The following is a 26,948-nucleotide window of genomic DNA, read 5'->3' on the forward strand; positions in this document are numbered from 1 at the left end:
ACTTCTGCAAAGAAGACATAGGAATTTTGATTGGAATTGCAGGGAATCTGTTAATCATTTTGGGTACAATTGACATCTTAACAATATTAAGTCTTCCAATCCATGAACATAGAATGTCCTTCCATTTATTTAGTTATTCTTTGATTTCTTTTAACAATGTTTTGTAGTTTTCTGTATACAGGTCTTTAACATCCTTAGCTAACGTTATTCCTGGATAACTGACACCTTCAATTGTTATTGTACAAGAAACTTTTTATTGATTTCTCCTTCAGATTGTTCATTACTAAGAGCCCAGCAGACATCACCATGAGAAGTTAAAACCTGGAGAGAGCCAAGGAAACCCAGTGATGAAAGCTAGCCCTGGAGAAGTAAAATGAGGACCCACCACAGGTTCAGAGGCTGAAAGCAACAGAGCCCAGGAGCAAGAGATCAGCAGATGCCAGCCACGTGACTTCCCAACTGACAGAGGGGTTCCTGACCCATTGACTTTTCTTGAATTAAGGTATCTTTCCCTAAATGCCTTAGATTGGACATTTTCATAGGCTTAGAATTGTAAACTCGTAACTTATTACATTCCCCTTTTTAAAAGCCGTTCCAGTTCTGGTATACTGCATTCCAACAGCCGGCAAACTAACATGGCATCTGTATTCATAATGGATGCTGATCTGTAGTTTTCTTTTGGTGTTTTTGTCTGGCTTTGGTACTCAGGCATTGTTGGACTCATAGACTTAGTTACGAAGTGTTCCCTCTGCTTCAGGATTGGTGCTAATTCTTGGAATGTTGATAAAATGCATTAGTGACACCAACTGATCCTGGGTTTTTCTTTGTTGGGAGGTTTGTGATTACTGATCAGTTTCTTTACTTGTTATTGGTCTGTTGAGATTTTTCATTTCTTCTTGAATTGGTACAGACAGTTTGTGTATTTCTAGAAATTTGTCCATTTTCATCTAGGTTATCTAATCTGTTGGTGTACAGTTTTTTATTCTTTTATAATGTTTTTTATTTCTGTGGGTATGAGAGGAATGTCCCCACATTCATTTCTGATTTTATGCACATGCTTCCTCTCCTTTTTCCCACTGGCATTCTAGCTAAAGATTGTCAGTTTACTGCTCTTCCAAGGGACCAACTTTTCATTTCATTGATTCTTTTGTTTTTTTAATTGTTTATTTTATTTATCTCTGCTTTAATCTTTGTTGTTTCTTTTCTTCTGCTTCCTTTTGGTTTAGTTTGGTCATCTTGTTTGACATTCTCCTGTTGTGGAGCTATACCTCTGACTTTATATTTTTCTCCTTTTTTAATGTAATCATTTTGAACTATTAATTTCCCTCTCAGTACTGCCTTTGCTGCATCCCATAGGATTTGATATATCGTGCATTCATTTTCATTCGCCTCAAGAAGTTTCCTAATTTCTTTTTTATTTCTTCTTTGACCCATTGTTTGCTCCGAGTGTTTGAGCAAAATTGTTTGCTCAATTTCCACATATTTGTGAATTTTCCAATTCTCCCTGTTATTGATTTCTAACTTCATCCATTGTGGATGGAAAAGATATATTGTATTATTTTGATATTTTTTAAATTATGGAGACTGTTTTTTGGACCTAGTAGATGACTAGCCTGGAGAATGACTGTGTGCAATAGAGAAGAATGTGTATTCTGCACATGCATGCACACACACACACACAAACATATATATATATATGGTACAGCTGATCTATAGTCATTCAACCCTTCTGTTTCTCCCTTGATCTTCTATCCAGATGCTCCATCTGTTGTTGAGAGTGGTTTACTGAAGCGCCCTACTATTAATATAGAAACATCTGTTTCTCCCTTCAAATTGACAATAGGTGCTTCATATATTTGGGGGGTTCTGCCATTAGATGCATAGCTACTTTTCATTATTATGTCTTCTTGTTGAACTGACCTCTTTTATCAGTATATAAAGAGGTCAATTTTTTTGTCTCTCCCTAAAAGTTTTCCTTTAAAGTCTATTTAATCTGAAAGCATAGCTATCCCAGCTCTCTTTTGGCTACCATTTGCAGTTGCTTTGAATTTAAGATGAGTCATATGTAAACAGCACAAGTTGGGTCATGCTTTTTATTCCCAATCTAACTGGAGAGTTTTAATGCAGGAATTTCTTCTGCTATTTTGTCTTTGTAAGTCATATGCTTTTTTTACCCTAAATTATTCTATTAAGAAGAAAAGCAATGTGTTATGTATAAAGGAATCCCAATAAAATTAAATGTCAATTTCTCATCAGTAACTATACAGGCAAGAAGACAGTGGTACAAAATATTTAAAGTGCTGAAAGAAAATAATTGCCAACCATGAATTTCACTGATTTTCTAATTGTTCTATCAATTATTGAGAAGAAGTGCTAAAGCTTCAGACTACAATTTGTGGGTTTTTCTTTCTATCAGGTTTTGCTTCACATATTCTGCAGCTCTGCTGAATGGTAAATATTTATTTCAGATTGTTATGTCTTACTGGTAGATTGACCTTTTTATCATTATATAATGTCTTTCTCTGTTAATTTTCTTTGTTATGAAATATGCTTTATCATATAGCCAATATATCACTCCTCTTTTCCTTGGATTAATATTTGGATGATGGATCTTTTTCTATCTTTTCTTTTACTTTCAATCTGCCTATACTGCTATATTTGAAGGTAATTTTTTATAGATAACATATAGTTGGATCATGTTTTTAGTACACTCTGCCAATGTCTTTCAGTTGGAATATTTAAAGAATTTTCTTCAATATAATTATTAATATGTTAAGGCTGTGTCTTCTACTTTTGTTTTCTGTTCTTTCTCTCTACTTTTGGTTTCTGTCTTCTTTTCTTGCCTTACTGTGGGTTACTTGAACTTTTTTATTATTATTCCATTTTGATTTATCTATACAGTTTTGAGTGTGTTTCAAAACTCAGTTGTAGCTTTTTAGTGATTGCTAATGTAATGCTGGGCATTACATTATATATACATAATGCATTATCACAACCTACTGATATTACCATTTACTGTTTTGGGGGAAGTATTCCTTTACTTCCTTATTCTCCCTCATTAATTATTGTATGAAATATCCCCATACATACATTTGGGACCACATCAGAGTGTGTTATACTTGTTTCAACTATCAAACATAATTTAGAAAATTCAAGGGAAGGAAAGCCTACTATCTTTACTCATATTTCTACTTGCCATGTTCTTCCTTCCCTTCATTTCTTCTTGTAGCATTTAATTTCTGTTTAGAGAGCTTTTTTAAGCCATTCTTTTTGAGTGAGTCTGCTGGTAACAAATTCTGTTTTCCTTTACTGAGTATGTCTTATTTTCTTTTGATTTTTGGGCGATAGTTTTGCTGGATACAGGATTCTGGGTTGACAGTTATTTTCTTTCAGCACTTGAATAATAGTGTGCCATTTCCTTCTGCCTCGATGTTTTTTTTACTAAGAAATACACTGTCATTTGCGTTTCATCTATCGCTTTCTTGATATTTTCTGTCTTTAGTTTAATCATAATGGGTCTTGGTGTTGGTTTCTTTGGGCTTATCCTGTTGGGGTTCACTCAGCTTTCTGACTCTGTAAGCTTATGTTTCTGGCCAAATTTGGAAAAGTTTTCAGTCATTATTTCTGGAAGTACTTTTTCAGCCTTTTTCTCTTTCTCCTTTCCTTCTGGGATTCCAATGACACAAATTTTAGATCTTTTCTCATAGTCCCACAGGTCCCTAATACTCTGTTCTTTTTTTTTGGCCCAATCTCTTTTCTCTGTTCATATTGTGTAATTTGTGTTATCCTATCATCCAGTTTATTGATTCTTTCCTCGGTTCCCACTATTCTGCTATTGAGCCTATTGACCCCAAGTTTGTTAATTCAGTTACTGTAGTTTTCAGTTCTAAAATATTCATTTGATTATTATCTTTTCTATTTATTTGCTGAGACTTTTTATTGCTTAGTTGAAACTCCATTTTTTTTTCATTTGTTTCAAGCATGTTCATAATTGCTTGCTGAAGTACTTTCATCATTGCCGCTTTAACATCTTGGTCATTTAATTCTAACAACTCTGTCACCTCATACTGGCATTTACTGAATGTCTTTTTCATTCCATTTGAGGTATTTCTGATTCTTGGAATGATGCATGATTTTTTATTGCAATCTGTACATTTTTGTATTATATTATAATGTTCTGGATCTTAGCTAAACATTCTGTTTTAGCTGGCTTTCTCTGATACTGCTCTGGTAGGAGAAGGGGGGAGACCAACTTGTTACTACCAGGTGGGGGTGGATGCCCAGGACCCCAGTCCATCTCTGCTGACATCTGGGGAGGAGGTGGTCCTCATTATTGCTGGGAGAGGTGGCAATTCCATCTCCCCACGTGGTCTTCACTGACACTCTGGTGGTCTTGTTATTCCTGGGCAATGGTGAAGGTTCTGACTCTCCACTAGGTCACCACTGATACCACTGCAGTGGGGAGAGGATGAGATGCCTTGCGAGTGTTGGATGGAAGGGACGTCCAGCTCCCCATGTTTTCTCCACTGACACTGCAGTGGTGGGAGGAAGAGCGTTTCATCAGCTGGCAGGGATTGAGGCTCTAGCTCCTACTTGCTTTCCTTGACATCACCCTGAGCAGGGTGTTGGCGTGCCTAGACCACCTCACCAGGGTGGGGCCCATGTTTTCTCCTGGGCCATGGCTGGTGTGAGTGTGAGTGGGCCACACTTTCTGAATTTAGATGGAATAGGCCTGTTAGTGCTTTCAAGGTTTGTCTTGGTAAGCTGCCCTTTTCTGGGTCCTTTGGCTAGAGAAAGCAGGCTTTGGCATTTACAGGTTGCTAGTTTCTTCAGCTCCAATTCTAGGATATATAAGGCAAAATGAAATTCTAGGCAACACACAATTGTGCGGATCCTTGTATTCCAAGGTTTCTAGCCAATTCATCTTCCTCTCTCCAACTGTCAGAGTCTCCTATGTTTGTTCTTTTATCAAATTTCCAGGGATTTTAGTTGCACTTAATGGAACAACAAAAAAAATTTTTTAAGCGCAACTACCTCATCTTCCCAGAAGTGGAAGTCCATTTATTACTTTTTAAATATAAATAAACTATTACATCAAAGGAAGTGCTGGTATCTAGCATATGGGGTTAAGACAGGTATTTTACCTTTAATACAAGCTCTAGTTTATACAGGAGGAAAATACGGAGATACCATTCTCATGAACTGAGAAACTGGTTACAAAAATTACTCTAACATTGATACTGCCCTTTAGTCTTCCCTTTGCACATTTAAAACACTAGAATTTTACAAAACTTTCTATCACAGAAGAATAGCCCTATTCAAAGTTCCAGGACTAGAAACATAACTCAGATATTATACCATGCCATCTGAATTCTCAAACACACATACCGCAGTAGTCATATGGTAATAAAATAATATGTAGGAGCAGGGATCTCACATACCTATCAGTCTTTTTTGGTACCACTGGAGAATTCCTATAGTACTCACTTTACCTCTTAAGGATCTTGAGTATTCAGCCAAACACTATAGTTATAGTTCACGTATTTGTATTTTGTACTCCTACCAAAAAGGCATAGACTTCGGGGTAAAAATCTGTATTTGAAGTCCCAACCTGTACTTACTAGCTAAGTGAACTCTGAACTCTATCAGTTCCCTCTTTTGTAAAGTGAAGATAGTATCTAAACTCAGTCTTTGAACTATACCTCCAACTCAGCACAAGTGATCCTGTCGATTTTTCTCATAAACATCAATGGATAACTCAAAGCTGATTGACAATCGAGGAAGAAAAGCAGAAAGCAGAGAGCCAGGGCTAGAGAGCAGGTCTCCTATGTAAACAAGAAGAAGGGCTATTAAATAGAAGGGGGTAATGACTAGGTAGTCCGCCCTAATAAGCCAGTCACAATATTAGAATACTATTTTAAGACACTAATGACCATTTAACTCCTTATCCTAAATTTGATGATCTAGCTGAGGTAACAGCACCCAAGACAAACTAAATTTTTTAGTTGTTTAAAACTGGCCCTGAACTCTACCACTTCAGAGTTATATAGCTTTTAAAATATTGGAAATGCTCTCCTGTGCATACAAAGTCATGTACTGTTAAGAGGACAGGCATTGAAGTTAAACCAAGATCCAAGCCCCAGCTCCAAGACCTAATAATACAGGCTTTTATTTTATAAAATAAAGGTAATAATATCTCCTTCACAGTTTTCTTGTAAGGACTCAATGAGATGGTGCATGTAAAGGAAGAGCTGTTCATTTTGTCCAAAATTTATAGTTTCTGTAGCACATAATCTACCTTAAACTGTCTAGCCAGTTCATTTAAACAACATAAACATATGCAGTCAAGAATAGGAATAAGGTCTTGTAATTCTGTATGGCTTAATGTAAAGCCCTGATACATTCTAGAGTATGCTGGGCAGATAATAAAAAAGTCTTTGCAAAGTCCCTTGAGGACTGGAGAAAAAATATGGAATTATTAAACTTCCCCACCTGGGAAGTTCCTGATACTCTCTCAAGCATTGGGGATTCCCAAGTTAATAGGCCAAGTCCTCAATCTTGAGGCTTGCTTTTATGAAATTTATTTCTGTAATGACAAAGCCAAGTCTATCTATAGTTATGTCTAAGAGTCACTGCCAGACAACCTCTTTTGTTGCTCAGATGTGGTCTCTCTTTCTAAGCTCAACTCTGCAAATAAACTCATTACCCTCCATGGGTACATGGCACCCAAGGGTGAAAGTCTTCCTGGCAACACAGGACATGACTCCAGGGATGACCCTGGCCCTGGCATCATGGAATTGACAATGCCTTCTTGTCCAGAAGTGTGAAAAGAAAAGCAACAAAATAAGGTGCCAGTTGCTAAGAGAGTTCAAATAGAGTCGAGAGGCTCTTCTGGAGGTGACTCTTATGCAAACTTTAGTGAGATACTGCCAATTACCATGGTATGCCAAGCCCCAACCAACAAACAGTATTCTGAAAACCCTAAAGAATACCCAGGGCTCCATCTCAGACCCTATAATAGTTTCACTCGTTTGTTTTTCAGAAACCTAAAACCTCTAGATTGTTCCTAGGCCAGATAAGCCCAGAAACCCAGAGGTACCAGTGTCTCCAAGAGCATCCACCAGTCCATCTCCCCACCTCCTAATGTCGCCACCCCTCCCAACAGGAAGAAGGTCAGTGGTCATTGCCCAAATACCCCGAAAGAGTGGGAGACGGATCAAAGACGATGGAGGAGCTATAGCAGCATAGATAGTGCCTGACAAAGCACGACTACTGAATCATATGGTGGCTTCTTTTTAGTCTCAGTGTATTTGAGCAGCGAAAGGAAATACCTGACACTGTGGAACTGTACCCCACATCATACTTTGAGTATAATTACTTGTTAAAATATACTTTGAAATCTATCACTTTTCTGCGTATGTTATATTTTACAATAAAAATGTTTAAAAATGGCTATTTTCCACTAAAATAAAGACAAGATAAATAATGATTAAAAAAAAGAATGTCTCTATGATGAAGTGACAGTTAAGATGAAATTTAAAGGGTGCTTTGAATTCTGAATGGGACAAAGAATATTCTAAGCAAAGCATCTAAGACATGAAAGAAAATGGCACATTTGAGGAATCAAAAAAAGACCAGTGAGGCTAGAACACGGAGGACAGGACAGAGAGTGGACGAAGGTAAGCTTGAGAAGGTGGACATGGAAATTCATACAAAGCCTTCTAGATCGTGTGTAGTTTCCTAGGGCTGATGTAACAAATCGCCACAAACTTGGTGGCTTAAAACAACGCAAATGTTCAATCTTAGAATTCTGAGGTCAGAGGTGCAAGATGGCTTTCCATGGGCTGAGCCAATGTGCCGGCAGGACGGATTTCCTTCCAGAGGCTTAAATGGAGGATGCTTCCTGGCCTTTCCCAAATTCTAGTGGTTGCCCACATCCCCTGGTTCACAGCCCACCAAATCTTCAAAGCTAGCAACGGCTGGTCAAGCCTTTCTCAATCCTATCACCCTGACCTCCTCTAGTTAGGAGGGCTCATGGACACAATGAGTCGTTGGATAATCCAGGCTAATATCCTCAGGTCATGGTCAGCTGATTAGCAGCCTGGATTCCATGTCCAGCCCTAATTCCTTCTTGCCATGTAGCATCTCCAAGGCCCCAGGGCTTGGGACGCAGAATTCTGGGAGCCATCACTGCCAACCACAGGACGTGACTGGAGCATCTGAAGGAGCCCGACCCACTCCCCCTTCATTTCCTTACACGGCATCAGTCTGCAGTTATCCTACTTGATTTTTCTGGTTTTGCTTTTGTTTTTTGAAGTCTCTCTTGAGCATGTGAATTCTATGAGGACGGTAACTTTGTCTTTCTCTAATATCTAAAAAACTCCAACCTACTGAAAACATTCAACAAATATCTGAATAAATGACTTTTAGTTTTTATCTTATGTGTGACGTGAAGGCATAAAGAGGTAGTTGGTGGTTGTTTTTACCTCTTTTGAAGGCACAAGGTAACATCTGCTAGCTTCTCTCCTCATTTCACCAGGCTCCCCAGGGCGCTTTCCTTCTGCATCTCCAAAGGTCCCTGGCTGTTGGGCTTTGACACTCTGAAACAACTGTTCTCCAAGTGTCTGCGTCTGTAGGCTCTGTGCTCTCTCCACACTGTTTCCCCTTCTAAGGGACTCCGGTAAAGTAATCAGGGCCTACTTGGAGTGGGCAGAGTCATGTCTCCACCTATCCGAGGCCACACCCACCACTGGGCATGCCGCAATCCTGTGGAGATAATCTAATCAAACTTTCCACCCTATGATAGTAACTCAGGATTAAAAGAAAAGCTGCCCTCTCCCCCAAAGATAGGATCAGGATCAAAACATGACTTTTCTTGGGTAGATAATAGATTCAAATCGAATCTATTTTTTTTTAACATGGGCAGGCACTGGGAATCAAACCCAGGTCTCCGGTATGGCAGGTGAGAACTCTACCATTGAGCCACCATCGCACTGCCCTTTTTTTTTTTTTTAATTTTTATTGATAAAACAACATACAAGCACATATATTCTTAACAAACATTCCACACATGGTGTACAATCAATGGCTCACAATATCATCACATAGCTGTATATTCATCACCATGATCATTTGTTAGAACATTTGCATCCCTCCAGAAAAAGAAATAAAAAGAAAAAACTCATACATACCATACCGCTTACATGTCCCTCTCATTGACCGCTAGTATTTCCATCTACCCAATATATATATTTTTTTATTTTAACATTTGTTCCCCCTATATTTATTTATTTTTAATCCATATATTTTATTCATCTGTCCATACTGTAGATAAAAAGAGCATCAGACACAAGGTTTTCACAATCACACAGTCACACTGTGAAAGTTATATCATATCAACAGGCACCAGGGAGACAAGAAGGCAGGGGTATGATATATTTAAGATCCTGAACAAGGAAGACTTCCAGCAAGAATTCTTTATCCAGCCAAGTGTCCTTCAAAATTGAGGGAGGGGTTAAAGTCTTCTCAGACAAAAGAAAGCCTAAGAAAATCTGTCAACAAGAGGCCCGCCCTACAAGAACTACTCAAGGGAATTCTGTCAGCTGAATAAAGAGACAGAAGGAGGTCTGGAGGAGGGCACAGAATTGAAGAGTATCAGTATGGGTAACTTAAAGGATAAAAAGAGAGAGAGGGAAAAGAATCTGACAACTAAAAACTAAAGGATAAGATGGTAGAATCAAGAACTGTTCTTACAGTAATAACTTTGAATGTTAATGGACTAAATTCACCAATTAAAAGATACAGATTGCCCAAATGGATTAAATAATGTGATCCATCTATATGCTACTTACAAGAGACTCATCTTAAACCCAAGGACACAAATAGACTGAAGGTGAAAGGATGGAAAAAGACCTCCTATACAAGGTATAACCAAAAGAAAGTAGGAGTAGCCATAGTATTATCAGGCAAAACAAACTTTAAATGTAAAGACATCATAAGAGACGAAGGACACTACATATTAATAAAAGGGGCAATTCACCAAAAGGAAATAACCATAAAGTTTACGCTCCCAATCAAGGAGCTCCAAAGTACATGAGGCAAACACTGGAAAAATTGAAGGGAGCTATAGATTTTGCAACAGTAATAGCCCGAGACTTCAGTACACCACTCTTCTCTATAGACAGAAAACCACACAAAAAATCAACAAGGAAAAAGAGAACTTAATGTGATAAAGGAATTCGACCTAATGGACATATTTAGATAATTACTGCCCAAAAGTCCAGGATATATATTCTTCTCTAGTGTTCATAGAATGTTCTGCAGATTACATCATATTCTGGGAAGCAAAACAGATCTTTGTAAATTTAATAAGACTGAAATAATACAAAGCACTTTCTCTGACCACAATGAAATGAAGCTGGAAATTAATAACTACCGAAGAACCAGAGCTTTCACAAATATATGGAGATTAAACAATGTACTCTTAATATCAGTGGCTCAAAGAAGAAATTGATAGAGAAAGTGGTAAATATGTGGAGATGAATAAAAAGAGAATACAACATGTCAGAACTTATGGGATGTGGCAAAGGCAGTGCTGAGAGGGAAATATATAAACCTAAGTGCCTATATTAAAAAACAAGAATGAGAGAAAAATCAAGGACTTAACTTGTTCACTTGGAGGAAGCAGAAAGAGGACAGCAAACTAACCCAAAAGCAAACAAAAATAACAAAGATTAACAGAAATAAATGGACTAGAGAACAGAAACACAATAGAATAAAAAAAAAAAAAAGTTGGTTCTTCGAGAAAATCAGTAAAATCAATGGACCCAGAGCTAGGCTCACAAAGAAAAATAAGGGAGAAGACACAAATCAAACCAGAAATAAGAAGGGGGTCACTACCATGAATCCTGAAGAAATTTTAAAAAATCATAAGAGGATACTATGAATTATTATACCAATAAACTAGACAACTTAGATGAAATGGACAAATTCCTAGAAACACACAAAAACCTGACTCAAGAAGAAATAGAGGATCTGAACAAATTACAAGTAAAGAGATTCAATCAATCATCAAAAATCTTTCTTAAAAAAAAAAGGCCAAACAAAATAAGCCAGAAACAAAAGAACAAATATTGTATGATCTCATTTAGAAAATACTTCTAAGAAAACTGGGGCCTAGTTTTCTGTAAGCTCTGACAGCAGTCACATTTAGTCCAGGGCAGTAATTGTTGTCTCTGGATTTTGAGGGACTGTTTTATGTATGTAATACCTGGCATTTAGAGACAAGAATGAAGCTAATCAGGTTGGGTTTAAGGTACTCCAGATTACAGGGGTAAGGAAGACATTTGTAACACCTACTCTTTGAGACCAAAGAAAGAAAGTTTTATTACGTCCAGAACCTAGGCTTTCTGTAGCACATAATCTAACACAACCTGTCTGGATGGATCATTTAAACAATCCAAACACAGGGAGCCCAGAATAAGAATGAGGGCCTTTAATCCAGTATAGCTCAATGTAATGCCTAGATACAGTCTAGAATTTATTAAGCAGATAATCAATAAGTATTGGCAAAGTCCCTTGAGGGATGGAAGAGAAAGAAATGAAACTATTAAACTTTACCATCAGGGAAACCCTGGATACTGTGCCAAACATTAGGGACACCCAAATCAATAGGTCAAGCCCTTGATCATGAGGCTTGCTGTTGTGAAGCTTTGTAGATAGTGGAGAAGCTTAGCCTACCTATAGTTATGCCAAAGAGTTACTTCTGGAGGACCTCTGCTGTTGCTCAGATGTGGTCTCACTCTCTCTAAGCCCAACTCTGCAAGTGAAATCATTGCCCTCCCCCGTATGTGGGACATGACATCCAGGGGCGAAAGTCAACATGGGAGATTACCCCCAGGGATGAATCTGGCCCTGGCACTGTGGGATCAACAAAGTCTGATTTATTTTTGTGTAACAAATAAGGTATCAGTGGGTGAGAGAATTCAAATCGCGTTGAGAAGCCACTCTGGAGCTCACTCTCACACAAGCTTCTGTTAGACACAGCTACTTTTCACAACCTGCCAAACCTCAGCCAAAACCATTCCTGCCAATCCTAAAGAACACCTAGAGCGTATGTAAGAGTCCACAAAGGTTCCGTGCACTAGGGTAACTCTCCAGACCCCACAGCCTCCAGATGGGTCCCTGGACCAGATAAGTCCTGAAGGCAGAAGGCCCAGCCTCTCCAGAATATCTGCTAGTTCCATCCCCCCATCCCCTATTATCAACAGTCCCTTCCAAAATGAAAAAATCATAATGGGCATAGCACAAATACCCTTAAAGAGCGGGAGAAAGATCAAAGGTGAGGGTGGAGTTATGATACGGTAGGGTTTAACAAATGAGTATGACTGCTAAATCATACTGACATTTCTTTTGGTCTCCTTAGAGCAGCTAGAAATAAAAACCTAAAAATGTGGAACTGTAACCCATACCAAACGCTGAAATCTGTTCTACAACTAATTGTTGTGATATACTTTGAAAGTTATTGCTTTTATGTATATATGTTATTTAAAAAGAGGACTCACAATCAGTGGGGACAACCAAATCAACAGGCTGAGCCCTCAATCTTCGGGTTTGTTCATATGAAACATCTCCACAAAGGATAGGTCAAGCCTACTTAAAATTAGGCCTAAGAGTCACCCCCAGAGAACATCTTTTCTTGCTCAGATGTGGCCTCTCTCTCAGCCAACTAGACAAGCAAACTCACTGCCTTCCCTCTTTCTACGTGGGACATGACGCCCAGGAGTGTAAACCTCCCTGGCAACATGGGACAGAAATCCAAGATGAGCCAGGACCCAGCATCATGGGATTGAGAAAGTCTTCTTCACCAAAAAGAGGAACAGAGAAATGAGATACAACAAAGTTTCAGTGGCTGAGAGATCTCAAATAGATTTGAGAGGTTACCCTGGAGGTTGTTCTTATGCATTATATAGATAGCCCTTTTTAGTGTATGATTGATTGGAATGGATAGAGGGAAGCACCTGAAACTGCTGAGCTGTGTTCCAGTGGCCTTGATTCTTAAGAATGATTGTATAACTATATAACTTTTACAATGTGACCATGTGATTGTGAAAAACTTGTGTCCAGGGCACGCACAGATGAGTGAAAAAATAAGGGCAAAAAATAATAATAATAGGGTGAGGACAAGAGGTAAAAAAAATTGGGTAGATTGCAATACTAGTAGCCAATGAGAGGGAGATAAGGGGTATAGTATTATGAGTTTTTCTTTTTATTTCTTTTTATGGAGTAATGTAAGTGTTCTAAAATGATTGTGGTGATGAATACAAAACTATGTGATGATATTGTGAGCCACTGATTGTATACTTTGGATAGACGTTAAGTGCGTGAAGATATCTCAATAAAAATAAACTTAAAAAAAACAGCTGCTATTAAATAAGCAGAAAACTACAATTCTCCAATTGTGGAGAAATTGGAACACTTATTCATTACTAGTGGGATGTTTAATGGTACAGCCACTGTGGAAGACAGTTTGGCGGTTCCTCGAAAAACTAAATATCAAGTTGTCCTACAACTCAGCAATCTCATTACTTGGTATTTCAGAGGAGCTGAAAGCAGGGACCCAGACATTTCCCACCACTGTTCAAATGGGCACTATTGACTACTGCCCATAGCATGGAAACAATCCCAGTGCCCACCACCATCAACAGATGAGCAGATAAACAAAAATGTGGTCTATACATAGAATGGAATAGTGTGCAGCAGTAAGATAAAGTGAGGTCCTAAAGCACATGACAACATGGATGATGTAGAAGACAAAATGCTGAGTGAAATAAGCCAGGGGAAAAAGACAGATCCCGTGTGATTTCACTATTGTAACTGGTAAAGGTAAACTCAGAGGCCTGCAGTGTAGACTACAGAGGACTTTGAGTTTCAAGAAGCTGGAGATGGGTGGACAGTTACCCAGTGAGGTCGAACTTAAATGTAAGGGCCTGGATAGAAGTAAAGGTAGCTCATTAGTGGGGTTATGAGTAACATTACCATATGGAAAATGAATAGGATGGAAAGGGGTTGTATAGCATTATATAGCACACCAATGAACTCTACAGTTTATAAATGAGTTCTTGCATGAACTACTTCAAAGGTTTGATCTTGTACAAAGAGACAACAATAGACGGGTATAGGGGAAAAGCTAATATTGCATGCTGTGCTAGGTTTTGAAACTATCATGTACCCCAGAAAAGCCATCTTCTTTAATTCTCATTCAGTATTGCTGGGTAGAATCTTTTTTATTGTTTCCATGAAGATGTGACCCACCCAATTGCAGGTGGTAACTTTTGATTAGATGGTTTCCATGGAGATGAGTCTCTACCCATTCAAGGTGGGGTTGCTCACTGGAGCCCCTGAAGAGGGAACCATCTTGGAAAAGGCTTCAGTGCTAACAACGCCCACACAGCCAGAGACTTTTGAGATACAGATGGAAACCACCCCCAGGAAGTCCTCATGAAATGAGAGAAAGCGAGCAGACGTCACCATGTGCCCTCCCAGCTGAGAGAGGTGTCCAGAAGCCACCAGCCAGGTGGCTGGTAGAGGTGTTCTGGATGACATCAGCCTTTCTTGAGTGAAGGTAACCTCTTGTTTGTGCCTTAATTTGGACATTTTCACAGCCTTAGAACTGTAAACTTGCAACTTAATACATTCCCTCTTTTAAAAGCCATTCCATTACTGATATATTGCATTCTGGCAGCTTAAGAAACTAAACCACATGCTATGGCCAGTAGTTAACAGGAAGCCATCAACAGTACCACTGCAATACCAGGAGTAAATGATTGGAGTGGGAGGACAAGTGATAAAGGGAGGTTTAGATTGGATATCTGGTGAAGCTGTGTTTATCGGTTCATTGTCTCTGGACCAAAATGAAAACAGTCTAAAATTGAGAGTGCTGCTGTCTATACAACTGAGGACACTATAAGACATGGATTGTTCATTTTGTAATTAGCAATGAACGCCTTGATACTGTTGTCTACCCCAGGAAAGCCATGGTCTTTAGTCCTGACTCAATATTACTTGGTGGGATCTTTTAGATTAAGTTGTTTCCATGGAGATGTGACCACCTAATTGTGGGTGGGATCCTATGATTAGGTGGCTCCCATGGAGATGTGTTTCTGCCCACTCAAGGTGGGTCTTAATCCACCTCCAAGAGTCCTTTAAGAGGGAACCATTTTGGAAAAAGCTTCAGAGCTGACACAGACAAGAGACGTTGGAGAAGCAGAGAGAGAAGGCCCCGGGGAAGCTGACGACCAGAAACCCAAGGACCAGAAGATGCCAGAAGATGCCTTCCCCCTGAAAGAGTGGTTGTGGACTACTGGCCTTCCTTGAGTCAAGGTATCCTTACCTGGATGCCTTAGTTTGGACGTTTTTGCGGACTTAGAAACTATAAACTTGCAGTGTGATAAATTCCCCCTTTAAAAGCTGTTCTCTTGCTGGTATATTGCATTCTGATAGCTCTGACAAAGTAAAACAAAACCCAATAGATGGAGGGGGCCACGAGGTACAGTGGCTGAAAAGCAGAATGCTGAACTGTGATGGTTTCACATGATGGAATATTGTGCAGCTACAGAAAGGAACGAAGGCACGAGGCACACAACAAAGTGAATGAACCTTGGGGACATTGTGTTGTGCAAAATAAGCTAGAAACAAAAGGGAAAAAATGGTATGGTTTCCTTTAGAAAACACTTGTAAGAAAATTGGAGCCTAGATTGTAAGCTCTTATAGCAGTCACACTTCGTCCTAAGTTTAAGTGTATTTCTAGATTCTGAGATGCTGTGCTACATTGCTATTTCCTTAGAATTTGGGGTACCTGTGTGACACCTAAGACTCAGAGCTGGAGTTCTGTAGGTCTGAAAGTCAGCATTGCTACATACAACTGTTAAAGTAACTGAAAAGAGGTCAGGCTTCAATTAGAGATTAAAAAAAACAGAGTCAATTTGGTTGGGGATAAGGTAAATCAGATGGCAAGGCAAAGGATGACAGTGTATGTATTCTACAGCTTCATCTACTGTTAGAGACCAAAGGCAGAGAGCTTTATTGTGTCTAGAAAGTAAATCCTCTATAACACACATCCTAAATCAACCTGCCTAAATCAACCCAAACACATGTATCCCAGAACAAAAGGAGGCCTCGTAATTCCGTATAGTTTAAGGTAATACCTGAATACATCCCAGACTATGGTGGGCTGATAATTAAAAAGTGCTGGTAGAATCCCTTGAGGGACTAGAGAAAAAATATGGAAGTACTAAACTCTCCCACCCACCCCAAAATAGACTTTAATATAGACATCATAAAAGACAAAAATATGCTAAACATGAATAATAAAGAATATTAATTAAAACAAGACACATTGGGTGGCCACAGAGGCTCAGCAGGCAGAGTTCTCACCTGCCATGTTGGAGACTCAGGTTCAACTGCCAGTGTTTGCCCAGGCAAAAAAAAAAAAGGACACATTTCCCATCAGATTGACCAAACTAAAAAATATTCAGGATATATAATGCTGAGAAGGACTTGAAGAAATAAAAGTACTTATATATCGAGAGTAGGAATGTAAATCAGTACAAACGTTTTGGAAGACAATTTGACAGTACATCTAAAATTTTAAATGCATACATACACTAAAACTCAGCAATTCCATTTTTAAAGTCTATCCTACAAAAATATTAGTACAAGTGTGTAAAGACAATCTGTGAGGAGAGTTGTTAGAGCAACGCATGGTATATGCACTGAATGGAATATCAAGTATTCATTTAAAAATGCAAATAATCCTGTGGGCCAACCTGGAAAAATGTGCAAGATGTATTGTTAAGCAATAAAAATCAGTTGCAGAAAAACAGATGTAACATTTCATTTTAAGTTTTGAAAAGCTCTGCATGTATGTCTATGTAAGCATAAGAAAAAGCATATAGAAATATGTTTGCAAGTATATATCCACAAACTCTTATTAACAGCGATCCCTGGGGAGAAGGGTTTTTATTTTGGAGATGAGGAATAAGGGAGACTTTTCATCTTTTATTTAATACACTTCATTGTTTGAACTCACTTTAATGAATGTGTATAAATTTTCAGTTTTAAAAAAGGCACATTTAAATGTGGCACTGACTGGACGTTGCTTTTTTGACTGCTTTCCCACCTGGGGTCAGCAGAGGGGAGTTCCCTTGTGGGCAGGGTGACACTCTCTCTTAGGGCCCCTTCAGGGAGAAGACACTCCTAGAAATAACAGCTTCTCTACCGAACGCGGCCCCAGCCCAGTCCCGTGCGGACGGTGGGCAGCTAGAGTACTGTCTGAGGCCTGTACCCTACGGGAAGCATTTTAAACAGAAGGGGACTGTCAAACAGGCAGCGAGCCAGGCAAACGGGAGGCCCACCTGCACCACGTCCAGAAGCATCCCAGCGGAGACCGTGCCGAAGCCGGCCAGCAGGAAGGGCAGCAGGATCTGCAGTGCCATGGCCACAGCCGACTCCTCGGACGGGCGCTTGCTCCCGGGCCCGGCCGCCCGCTCGTCGCCCCCCAGCATGGCCGTGGTCTCGGAGGCCTCAGGGTGCTGCCCGAGGTGGTCGGCAGGGTCCAGGCGGGGCTGTGGCTCGGGGCCCCGGTCACAGGTGCGCGCGGCCGCCGCCAGCCCATCTCTCCAGACGCCAGTGGCTGGTTTGTGCCTGTCCTCCTGGTTGTTCTGGGAAATGACCGGAGCCATACTCATCAGTAGGTCAAAAAACTTATCAGATTGAACTGCACTTAAAGTCAAAGTCCAGTCCACAAAACCAACGCCGCCACGCGCACCGTCACCCGTTTGGCTAATAATGCATCTTCCTTTACTGCTGGCCATGCTGTCATCACAAAGGCCCCTGCTCCTCGACTTCAGGCTTCAGGACGCAGAGCCGACCAGTCGCAGCCACACGAGCATGAGAACGTGCACTCTGTTCTGCAGAAAAGGGTACTGTTTCCACTGATAAATGATGTTTACTAGTTCCACAGCAGGGGTTGGATCTGGAACAAAAAAAATAAAAGTGTTGAAAAATCAGATAAGCTACGCTAGAACTCTGATTTTCACGTGGGTCTGTAAAACACACATGGGTTTCAATCACCCCAAAGGCCGGACGCGAGCCTTAGCAGGTCACAGGCTGGACGCACTGAGCCCAGCAGCTGTGTTTCCAGTTTCCCCCAGGCCCGCACACACCTCCCAAGGCGTGCAAAGGGATCTGATTTACACCCAGGCACCCAGCCACCCAGGCAGCCAGAAATGGGACAGGCTCCTAGGTGAGAGGCAGCGCCCACGTGGCACATGCACAGAGCCTGGGGCACAGGGGGCTGCTTTCCTTCCCCAGCACCCCATGAGGAGATCCCTGCGCGGCGCACAAGGCGGCATGAGACAGGCTGGTCACACCAAGAGAAAGGGGCCCAGGGGCCCGGCTGCCCAGGGGGAGATTCTCGGCTGCACACGGGAGACCTGCCGGGCACCACCCCCTCCACTTAGGTCACTAAGTTGGCCACTTGGCCTCCCACTGCCAAGTCCCACACGGCAGAGGTCACAGCCTGTTTCCTGTGATAGCCAATATATCACTTGGCCCTCAAAAGTTAAAAATCAATACGGGTGGTGCCACGGTGGCGCAGTGGCAGAGTTCTCGCCTGCCACACCGGAGACCCAGGTCTGATTCCTGGAGTTTGCCCATGCCAAAAAAAAAAAAAAAAAGATACTAATACACTGTCAGTGCTCGGTGGGGCTAAATTCATGCTACCTATGCATAAGAAGGAGAAAAAAACACTTTCAATACAGTATGTTGAATTCCACAGTCATCGGAGAAGAGGAACGAGTCACAGGCACATTTCTAAAGAGTGAAGGTGGCCAGCAGGTGGTCCCGTGAAGTCCAGGAGCTCCCAGTGTCAGGCAGGCCAGACCCCACTGGCCACACTAATTCTCTACCTTCATCTTGCAATTTAATCATCACTACTCAGCTACTGCTGTCAAAAACCCAGCTGATTCCATACAACATCACCAATTTCTGAGATTATCCTGGGACAGAAGAACAGTGTTATAAAATTTATCAATCAAAATTTCTGTAAGCCTAAAAGACAGGCAGTATTTGTAAAGAATCTGTTTAAACCCAGAGTTACAATCAATGAGTGTAATAAATCCTCGGTATGGTAAAACCCCAACACATCTCAAATAATAATTTTTCAAATCGAACCAGATCCAGAGCAGCTTATTTCAGCCTCAGAATCACAAAACCCCCAACCCCACCAGCTCTTAAAAGTGGAGAGTTTTTAAATTAATGCTTTATTTTTAAGAGGAATACATCAAAAACAAGTCAATGAATCAACTAAAGTAAAATACAATCCACAATAGTTAAGCCATTTCCTGAGAAATGCTGACAGAATAAACATGACGTGTCCAGAGTGGGCTGCACAGAGTCCACTGTCCTCTCCCAGGTGCCGTCAGCCAGAGGGTGTGCGGTCAGTCAAACCAGCCAACCGAAGAGTGAGAACATCCAATCCCCGAGGGGAATTTTTGTGAAATTGACAGGAATAGACAGTTTGTGTAACCTGGAAGCAGGTGCTTCGGAAAGGGTGCTGATAAAGCAAGACAGTAGCCAGCAGCACAGCACACGAGGGGGGCAAAGGGCTCTGCTTTGAAGTTGAGAAAATTGCTTTTAAATGAAAAAAGGTATATTTCTCCTGCACTATAATATACATTTCTTATGTGTATCTTACCTTAAAAATTTCCCAAACATTAAAAACTTTCTTACAACTGATCTAAGATTCACTAAGTTCCTGCAAACTGCAGGAGAAATCCTCTCTCGCTACCTCCGCGCACACAGAAAGCCACGTAAGAAACATTGCTTAGAAATTACAGCTGCAGAAAACCTTGCTGCTAAAAACTGGTATTTTCACTTTTCACTAATAAAACTGAGTCTCCTTTTTTAGTTCATCAGTGAGAAAACCAAGAGCTACATCGGAAACTCAAATCGCATCATCAGTTTGTTCACTTTAGGTTATGCCGACAGTTTATCTCATCTGGTAGAACCATACATGTCTACGTTTGAAGTCAGTGTTTCTTGTGGGTGATGGTTTTTACGAGCTGCCTCAACACATGTCCGAGAAGACGGCACACACCGGAATGAAACATGACATCCCTTCCCGCCCTTGTTTTCTCTGGCACTGGCACAGCTGAAACTGGAGTACATTGGCATTTTAAATGAGTAGAAGTCATTATTCAGAACATACAAAGTGTACTTTCATACGTCTAACCTTAACACGTCCTTATATTCTTAGAGTTCTATTTTTAAAATGTAAACCCACTTCTGGGATCAACGCAAAACATGACTTTTTGTACAATTAAACTGAAAATTTTAAAGCTCCCAGCATTTTAAGGTGCAGAAAGAAAGCCAATGTGTCAAAGTTTAAAAGGAAAACAAACCTTTGTAAAAATGGTGTGCCACATGTGAAGTTATTTCTTCTTTTATTTTTAAGACCAAGTGTGTCCCATAATTTGGGGCTGCGACATTTCCAAAGTTTGCCTGGAGAGCTGAGGCTTTTCCCATCCCAGGGGAGGGGAGGGAGGGGAGAATGGGGGAGGAGGGAGGGGGAGGAGGGGAGAAAGGGGGAGGAGGGAGGGGGGAGAATGGGGGAGGAGGGAGGGGGAGGAGGGGAGAATGGGGAGGAGGGGAGAATGGGGGAGGAGGAGGGGGAGGAGGGGAGAAGGGGGAGGATGGGAGAAAGGGGGAGCAGGGAGGGGGAGGAGGGGAAAATGGGGGAGGAGGGAGGGGGAGGAGGGGAAAATGGGGGAGGAGGGAGGGGGAGGAGAGGAAAAAGGGGGAGGAGGGAGAGGGGAGAATGGGGGAGGAGGGAGGGGGAGGAGGGGAGAATGGGGAGGAGGGAGGGGGAGGAGGGAAGAATGGGGGAGGAGGGAGGGGGAGGAGGGAAGAATGGGGGAGGAAGAAGGAGGGTGGAAGGAGGAGGGGAGAATGGGGGGAGGAGGGGCGCCCAGGCCGGAGCAGGGCCTGAGTGGGTGCGGGCAGCCCTTGCCCAGCTCACAGGGTGCCCCGCACGGTGGCCCACGCCCAGGCCCTGCCCCAGTCCCTTCCGCCCTCAGACCTGCCCCGGTCGCAGGGGACGGGAGGCCTCGGGCCGCGCGCAGGGACTTGGCAACAAACCCAACCCGGCCGAGGACCCTGCCAGCCACCAGCGCCCCGCCCCCTGCTCCAGGCTGAGCACAATTCATTCAAATCACTGGTTTAGGTTGGAAAAGAAGAAAGCCGGAGGTAAAGGGCCCAGGTCTTCCTCTTTAAGGTGAATCTAGTCTCAAACCCGGGACACACAGTGTAGCCACCACACCACGGCCTCTGCTCCTGAACACACACGCGCGCACACACACACAGTGTGGCCATCACACTGCAGCCTCTGCTCCTGAACACACAACGTGGCCTCTGCTCCTGAACACACATGCACACACACACCACGGCCTCTGCTCCTGAACACACACGCACACACACACAGCGTGGCTTCTGCTCCTGAACACACACGCACACACACGCACACACACACACACAGCGTGGCCTCTGCTCCTGAACACACACGCACACGCACACACACACACACACACACACACACAGCGTGGCCTCTGCTCCTGAACACACACGCACACACACACACACACACACACACAGCGTGGCCTCTGCTCCTGAAGTGTCTCACACCTTCTCTCCCGGCTCCTCTGACTCTGTGTTCTCAGGTCACGCGCATAGAATTCCCCTTTATTCCTTTCTCTGCTGAAGCGAGTGTGTTAAACACACACACACACACACACACACAAAGCCAAGGGTTAACAAAAGTTCACGCACATCCAGGGGTGATCACGCACGACTGCACACACGTGATGACTTTACTTTCTCTACATATCCTGAAATGAAAATGAACTCGCATTGCACACACCGCACTGTCCCCGGCTGTTCAATTTTAGGGAGTATCAGTGAGACTCTCGTAACCATATTCCACCAAGTCACCGGCACCGGCTGCCCGCCCGCTCCTCCCAAACCCCACCGTTTCCTCCCTTCCCCGCCCGCGCCCGGGCAGAGCTGTGACGAGCGCCGGGCGCCCCCCCACCACACCCCCCCACCGCCCTCCGCGCCCCCCAGCACCCGCCGCCCTCCGCGCCCCGCCCCCGCGCCCCCCAGCACCCCCCGCCCTCCGCGCCCCCCGCGACTGAGGGACCAGCTCTCCAGCACGTGGAAGGTGTCTCCCCACTCCCACCAAGTATAACTCAAAATAAAACCACGCCAAACAAAAACATAAGTGTAAGGGCCATAAAAATGTCTTATTTTCCTCACAAAGACTATTTCATAGCTCTTTAAAATATTTAAACATTAAATTCTTAGGAAATTTTCCTCATCTTTCCTCACAAACACACCCCTACGCACACGCAAAACCGTGCACGCGAGCTCACAGAGCTCAGGCGTGAGGAAAAGGAAGGACACGGGGTCAGGAAGGACAAGGGGTCAGGAAGGGCACAGGGTCGGGGAAGGGCGCGGGGTCAGGGAAGGGTGCGGGGTCGGGAAGGGAGTGGGGTCAGGGAAGGGCACAGGGTAGGGAAGGGCGCGGGGTCAGGGAAGGGCGCGGGGTCGGGAAGGACGCGGGGTCAGGGAAGGGCGCGGGGTCGGGAAGGGCACGGGGTCGGGAAGGGCGCGGGGTCGGGAAGGGTGCGGGGTCAGGGAAGGGCGTGGGGTCAGGGAAGGGCGTGAGGTCAGGGAAGGGCGCGGGGTCGGGAACGACGCGGGGTCAGGGAAGGGCGCGGGTCAGTAAGCACGCGGGGTCGGGAAGGGCGCGGGGTCAGGGAAGGGTGCGGGGTCGGGAAGGGCGTGGGGTCAGGGAAGGGCACAGGGTAGGGAAGGGCGCGGGGTCGGGAAGGGCGCGGGGTCGGGAAGGGCGCGGGGTCGGGAAGGGCGTGGGGTCAGGGAAGGGCGCGGGGTCAGGGAAGGGCGCGGGGTAGGGAAGGGCGCGGGGTCAGGGAAGGGCGCGGGGTCGGGAAGGACGCGGGGTCAGGGAAGGGCGCGGGGTCGGGAAGGGCGCGGGGTCGGGAAGGGCGCGGGGTCGGGAAGGGCGTGGGGTCAGGGAAGGGCGTGGGGTCAGGGAAGGGCGCGGGGTCGGGAAGGGCGCGGGGTCAGGGAAGGGCGTGGGTTCAGGGAAGGGCGTGGGGTCAGGGAAGGGCGCAGGGTAGGGAAGGGCGCGGGGTCAGGGAAGGGCGTGGGGTCGGGAAGGACGCGGGGTCAGGGAAGGGCGCGGGGTCGGGAAGGGCGCGGGGTCGGGAAGGGCGCGGGGTCGGGAAGGGCGCGGGGTCGGGAAGGGCGCGGGGTCAGGGAAGGGCGTGGGGTCAGGGAAGGGCGTGAGGTCAGGGAAGGGCGCGGGGTCGGGAAGGACGCGGGGTCAGGGAAGGGCGCGGGGTCGGGAAGGGCGCGGGGTCAGGGAAGGGCGCGGGGTCAGGGAAGGGCGCGGGGTCGGGAAGGACGCGGGGTCAGGGAAGGGCGCGGGGTCAGGGAAGGGCGCAGGGTCAGGGAAGGGCGCAGGGTAGGGAAGGGCGTGGGGTCAGGGAAGGGCGCGGGGTCGGGAAGGACGCGGGGTCAGGGAAGGGCGCAGGGTAGGGAAGGGCGTGGGGTCAGGGAAGGGCGCGGGGTCGGGAAGGACGCGGGGTCAGGGAAGGGCGCAGGGTAGGGAAGGGCGTGGGGTCAGGGAAGGGCGCAGGGTAGGGAAGGGCGCGGGGTCAGGGAAGGGCGCGGGGTCGGGAAGGACGCGGGGTCAGGGAAGGGCGCAGGGTAGGGAAGGGCGTGGGGTCAGGGAAGGGCGCAGGGTAGGGAAGAGCGTGAGGGTAGGGAAGGGCGCGGGGTCGGGAAGGACGCGGGGTCAGGGAAGGGCGCAGGGTAGGGAAGGGCGTGGGGTCAGGGAAGGGCGCGGGGTCAGGGAAGGGCGTGGGGTAGGGAAGGGTGCTGCGTCCACCGCGGCACTGCTGAATGGGAACTGCACACGGACACACCCCAGCGGGACGCGCGCTGACTTCACGGGGACCTTCCAGCGTCCTGTCTGGCGGGCCTGCGCCCTTCAACACGGCGAGGATTTGCTTCGGAACATCTAAGTGTCCGGAAGCGCCAGCACCGCCGCCAGCACGGGCTCCTGGGAAGTGCGTCCCTCACGGGGTGACGCTGAGGGTGACGTGGCCGATCATGGGCGGGGCTGAGAGAAACCAATCAGGGAGCGTCGGCTGGTCACGTGGCCCCGTCACCAACGCACATGCCGGTAGCAAGTTCTAAACCCAACTTCCCGCCTCCTTCCTACCACACGCGCTACAACATCAAATCACAGAAACGCCGCCCACGGTGTTTTTGTTTTTCCTTTTAGGGCAGTCATGCCTTTACAGAACAGCTGTCCCCACGCCCCACCCCATCACACCTCGCCACAGGGTGCGGCGTTTGTCACAATTCCCGAAAGCACTGGCTCTCCATCCCAGTTCAGTGCAGGGTTCCCGGCATCGTGCAGCTCTATGGACTTCTCAAAGCCATGTATTCTAGCAACATATACACAGTTAAAATTTTCCCTTTTAACCACATTCTATGTACGATTCAGTGCTGCTGATGACGGCCACACCACTGGGTCACCATCCCCACTGCGCATGACCGAAGCCCTCCATCGTCCCTGCGGTGGTCTGACGTCACAGGCTCCCCAGAAACACATGGCCGTAAGTTCAGTCTGCTCCACGCCTGGGCCCCCATTGCAAGTGGGACCTTTTAAGGACGCGACTACTTCAGTTAGGGGTCACCCACCTCGTCAGGACTGGTCTTAATCCTATCACTGCCGCCTTTAAAAATGCAATGGACTCAGACACGAGAGAGGCAGGCAAGCAAGGCGCCGAGATGACCAAAGCCAGCAGGGGAAGCAGTGGCCGCACGGCAGAGGGGCTGAGGGTCGTGGCAGAAGGTATACAGGATGCTCAAGCATCCCCCTAACCATGCCTCCATCTGGACTTTTTCCAGCCTCAAGACCATGAGAATAAATCCCCGCAGTTTAAGTCACCCTGTTGTCTGGTGGGCAGTCGGGCTCAGGCCTCACCTCGGCCAGGGGATGCCGCCCATTGCCCTGCTGCTGGGGATGGACCGTCACCACGAAACTCATCTGTGCTGATCACACCCAGTCGGCTAGGGGAGCGCCTTCCCCAGGAGTGGTGGTTAACCTAACTAGCAGGGCTTGAAAGGGAGAGGTCCGAAGAGAGCTCGGCAGCTCAGCCCAGACGTGTGGAGGTGCAGGAAGGAACCCAGAAGCAGGAGAGAAGCCAGCAGACATCGCCCTGTGCCTTCCCATTGACAGAGCCTCTCAGACAAAAGCCAGCTGCCTTTCCTCTGAAGAACTATAAGATTTTACCTAAATAAATCCTCTTGCTAAAAGCCATCCATCCCTGGTGTGTTGTATTCTGGTAGCTTTAAACTAGAACATATGGCACTTGCTGAAGCACCCTAGGAAACTAAAAGAATGCTAAACAGAAACTCTGTACATTTTAAACCTTAGCCCAACCCTGTCTCCTGGTAAACTATGTTTTAGATTCTGTTTCAATTTGATAAAGTTGCTAGAATGCAATATACCAGAAATGGGTCGGCTTTTACAAAGGGGATTTATCAGTTTACAAATTCACAGCCCTTAAGGCCATGAAGATGTCCGAATTAAGGCATCAGCAGGGCGATACCTTCTCTGAAGAGAGGCCGTTGGCATCTGGGGCTCCTCTGTCAGAGAGCCAGGCACGTGGCCAGCCCATGTGGTCCTTCCTTCTGGGTTTCGTTGCTTTCAGATCCTGGTTCCAGCAGCCTCCTCTTGGAGCTGCTGCAGGTGCTCTCGCAGCATCTCTAGGTTGTCACTCCAAAGTCTCTCTGAATTTCTCTGGCCGTTTCTCTCTAAGCTCTCTGGGCTTCTTTTGCCTTTTATCCTCATAAAGGACTCCAGTAAAAGGATTAAGGCCCACCTTGAGTGGGGTGGGTCACATTTCAATGGAAAAAACCTAAGCAAAAGTCCCGCCCACAACAGATTCGCATGCACAGGAGGGATTAAGGTACCATCCTGGGGCCAAGATGGCGGCTTAGTAAGGTACATGCGTCTTAGTTCCTCCTCCTCCAAAGCAACTACTACGTGAACTGAAACATTGCAGAACAGCTCCCAGGGCTATGGCAGGGAATGGACACACAGCGTACCCCAGTCTGGACTGGCTAGTTTGACTGCAAGACTCGGCTGCGGTGAGATCCCCAAGCGGCACGCAATTTCCCGAGCAGCGGCAGCTGCAGCGGCCGGAGCCACTCCCTCCCTCCTTCCCAGGCCGGCTGAGAGTCTCGGAGAGGAAAGTTTCCCAAGCCGAGGCGGCCGGTGCCCCTCTTTTGCGGGCGGCTTCGAGTCTCGGCTTCGCGTCTGTGGCTACGAGTCTCGGATCAGAGGGCTATCCAAGCCGTGGTGGCCCCCCCCGCGGGCGGCTTCCTGGTTCGGTGGGGAATTCCCCAGGCCGCGGCGGCCGGTGACCGACGCCCCTCCCCCGTGGGCGACTTCCTGGTCCGGTAGCGAATTCCCCGGGCCCACTGTGGCCGGCGACCAGCCACAGGGTCCCCTCAAGTTGCGGCGGCTGACGCCCCCACCACACGTGGCCCCTGAACCAACGGAGAGAATTGGATCGGAAATCCCCAGGGCGCGGAGATCAGTGACAGGGGGGGATCCATTCCAAACACGTGAGACAAACATGTGCCACGAGCGCCACCTACTGGGCAGGATAAGAAAAACAGAACCCAGAGATTTCACAGAAAAATCTTACAACCTTGTTGGGTCCTACACCCAGGGAAATCTGACTAAATGCCCAGACGCCAGCAGCAGAAGATAACGGTCCACGCTC

At 45.4% G+C, this 26,948-nt stretch overlaps 1 protein-coding gene across 10 annotated transcripts in view; it reads right to left on the reverse strand.

Annotated features, from left to right (window-relative positions):
- Positions 1-26,948, reverse strand: part of SLC41A2 (solute carrier family 41 member 2) — a 214,804-nt gene that overhangs the window by 159,147 nt on the left and 28,709 nt on the right. For 7 of the 10 annotated variants that reach the window (XM_077111887.1, XM_077111884.1, XM_077111882.1 and 4 more), the window contains exon 2: positions 17,415-18,034. In XM_077111887.1, coding sequence (XP_076968002.1) covers positions 17,415-17,873 — 459 coding nt within the window. In that variant the 5' untranslated portion in view covers positions 17,874-18,034. The other 3 variants (XM_077111885.1, XM_077111886.1, XM_077111883.1) reach the window with 3 other exon arrangements.

This window comes from Tamandua tetradactyla, chromosome 7 (genome assembly GCF_023851605.1).
Source record: "Tamandua tetradactyla isolate mTamTet1 chromosome 7, mTamTet1.pri, whole genome shotgun sequence".
NCBI classification, from domain to species: Eukaryota; Metazoa; Chordata; class Mammalia; order Pilosa; family Myrmecophagidae; genus Tamandua; species Tamandua tetradactyla.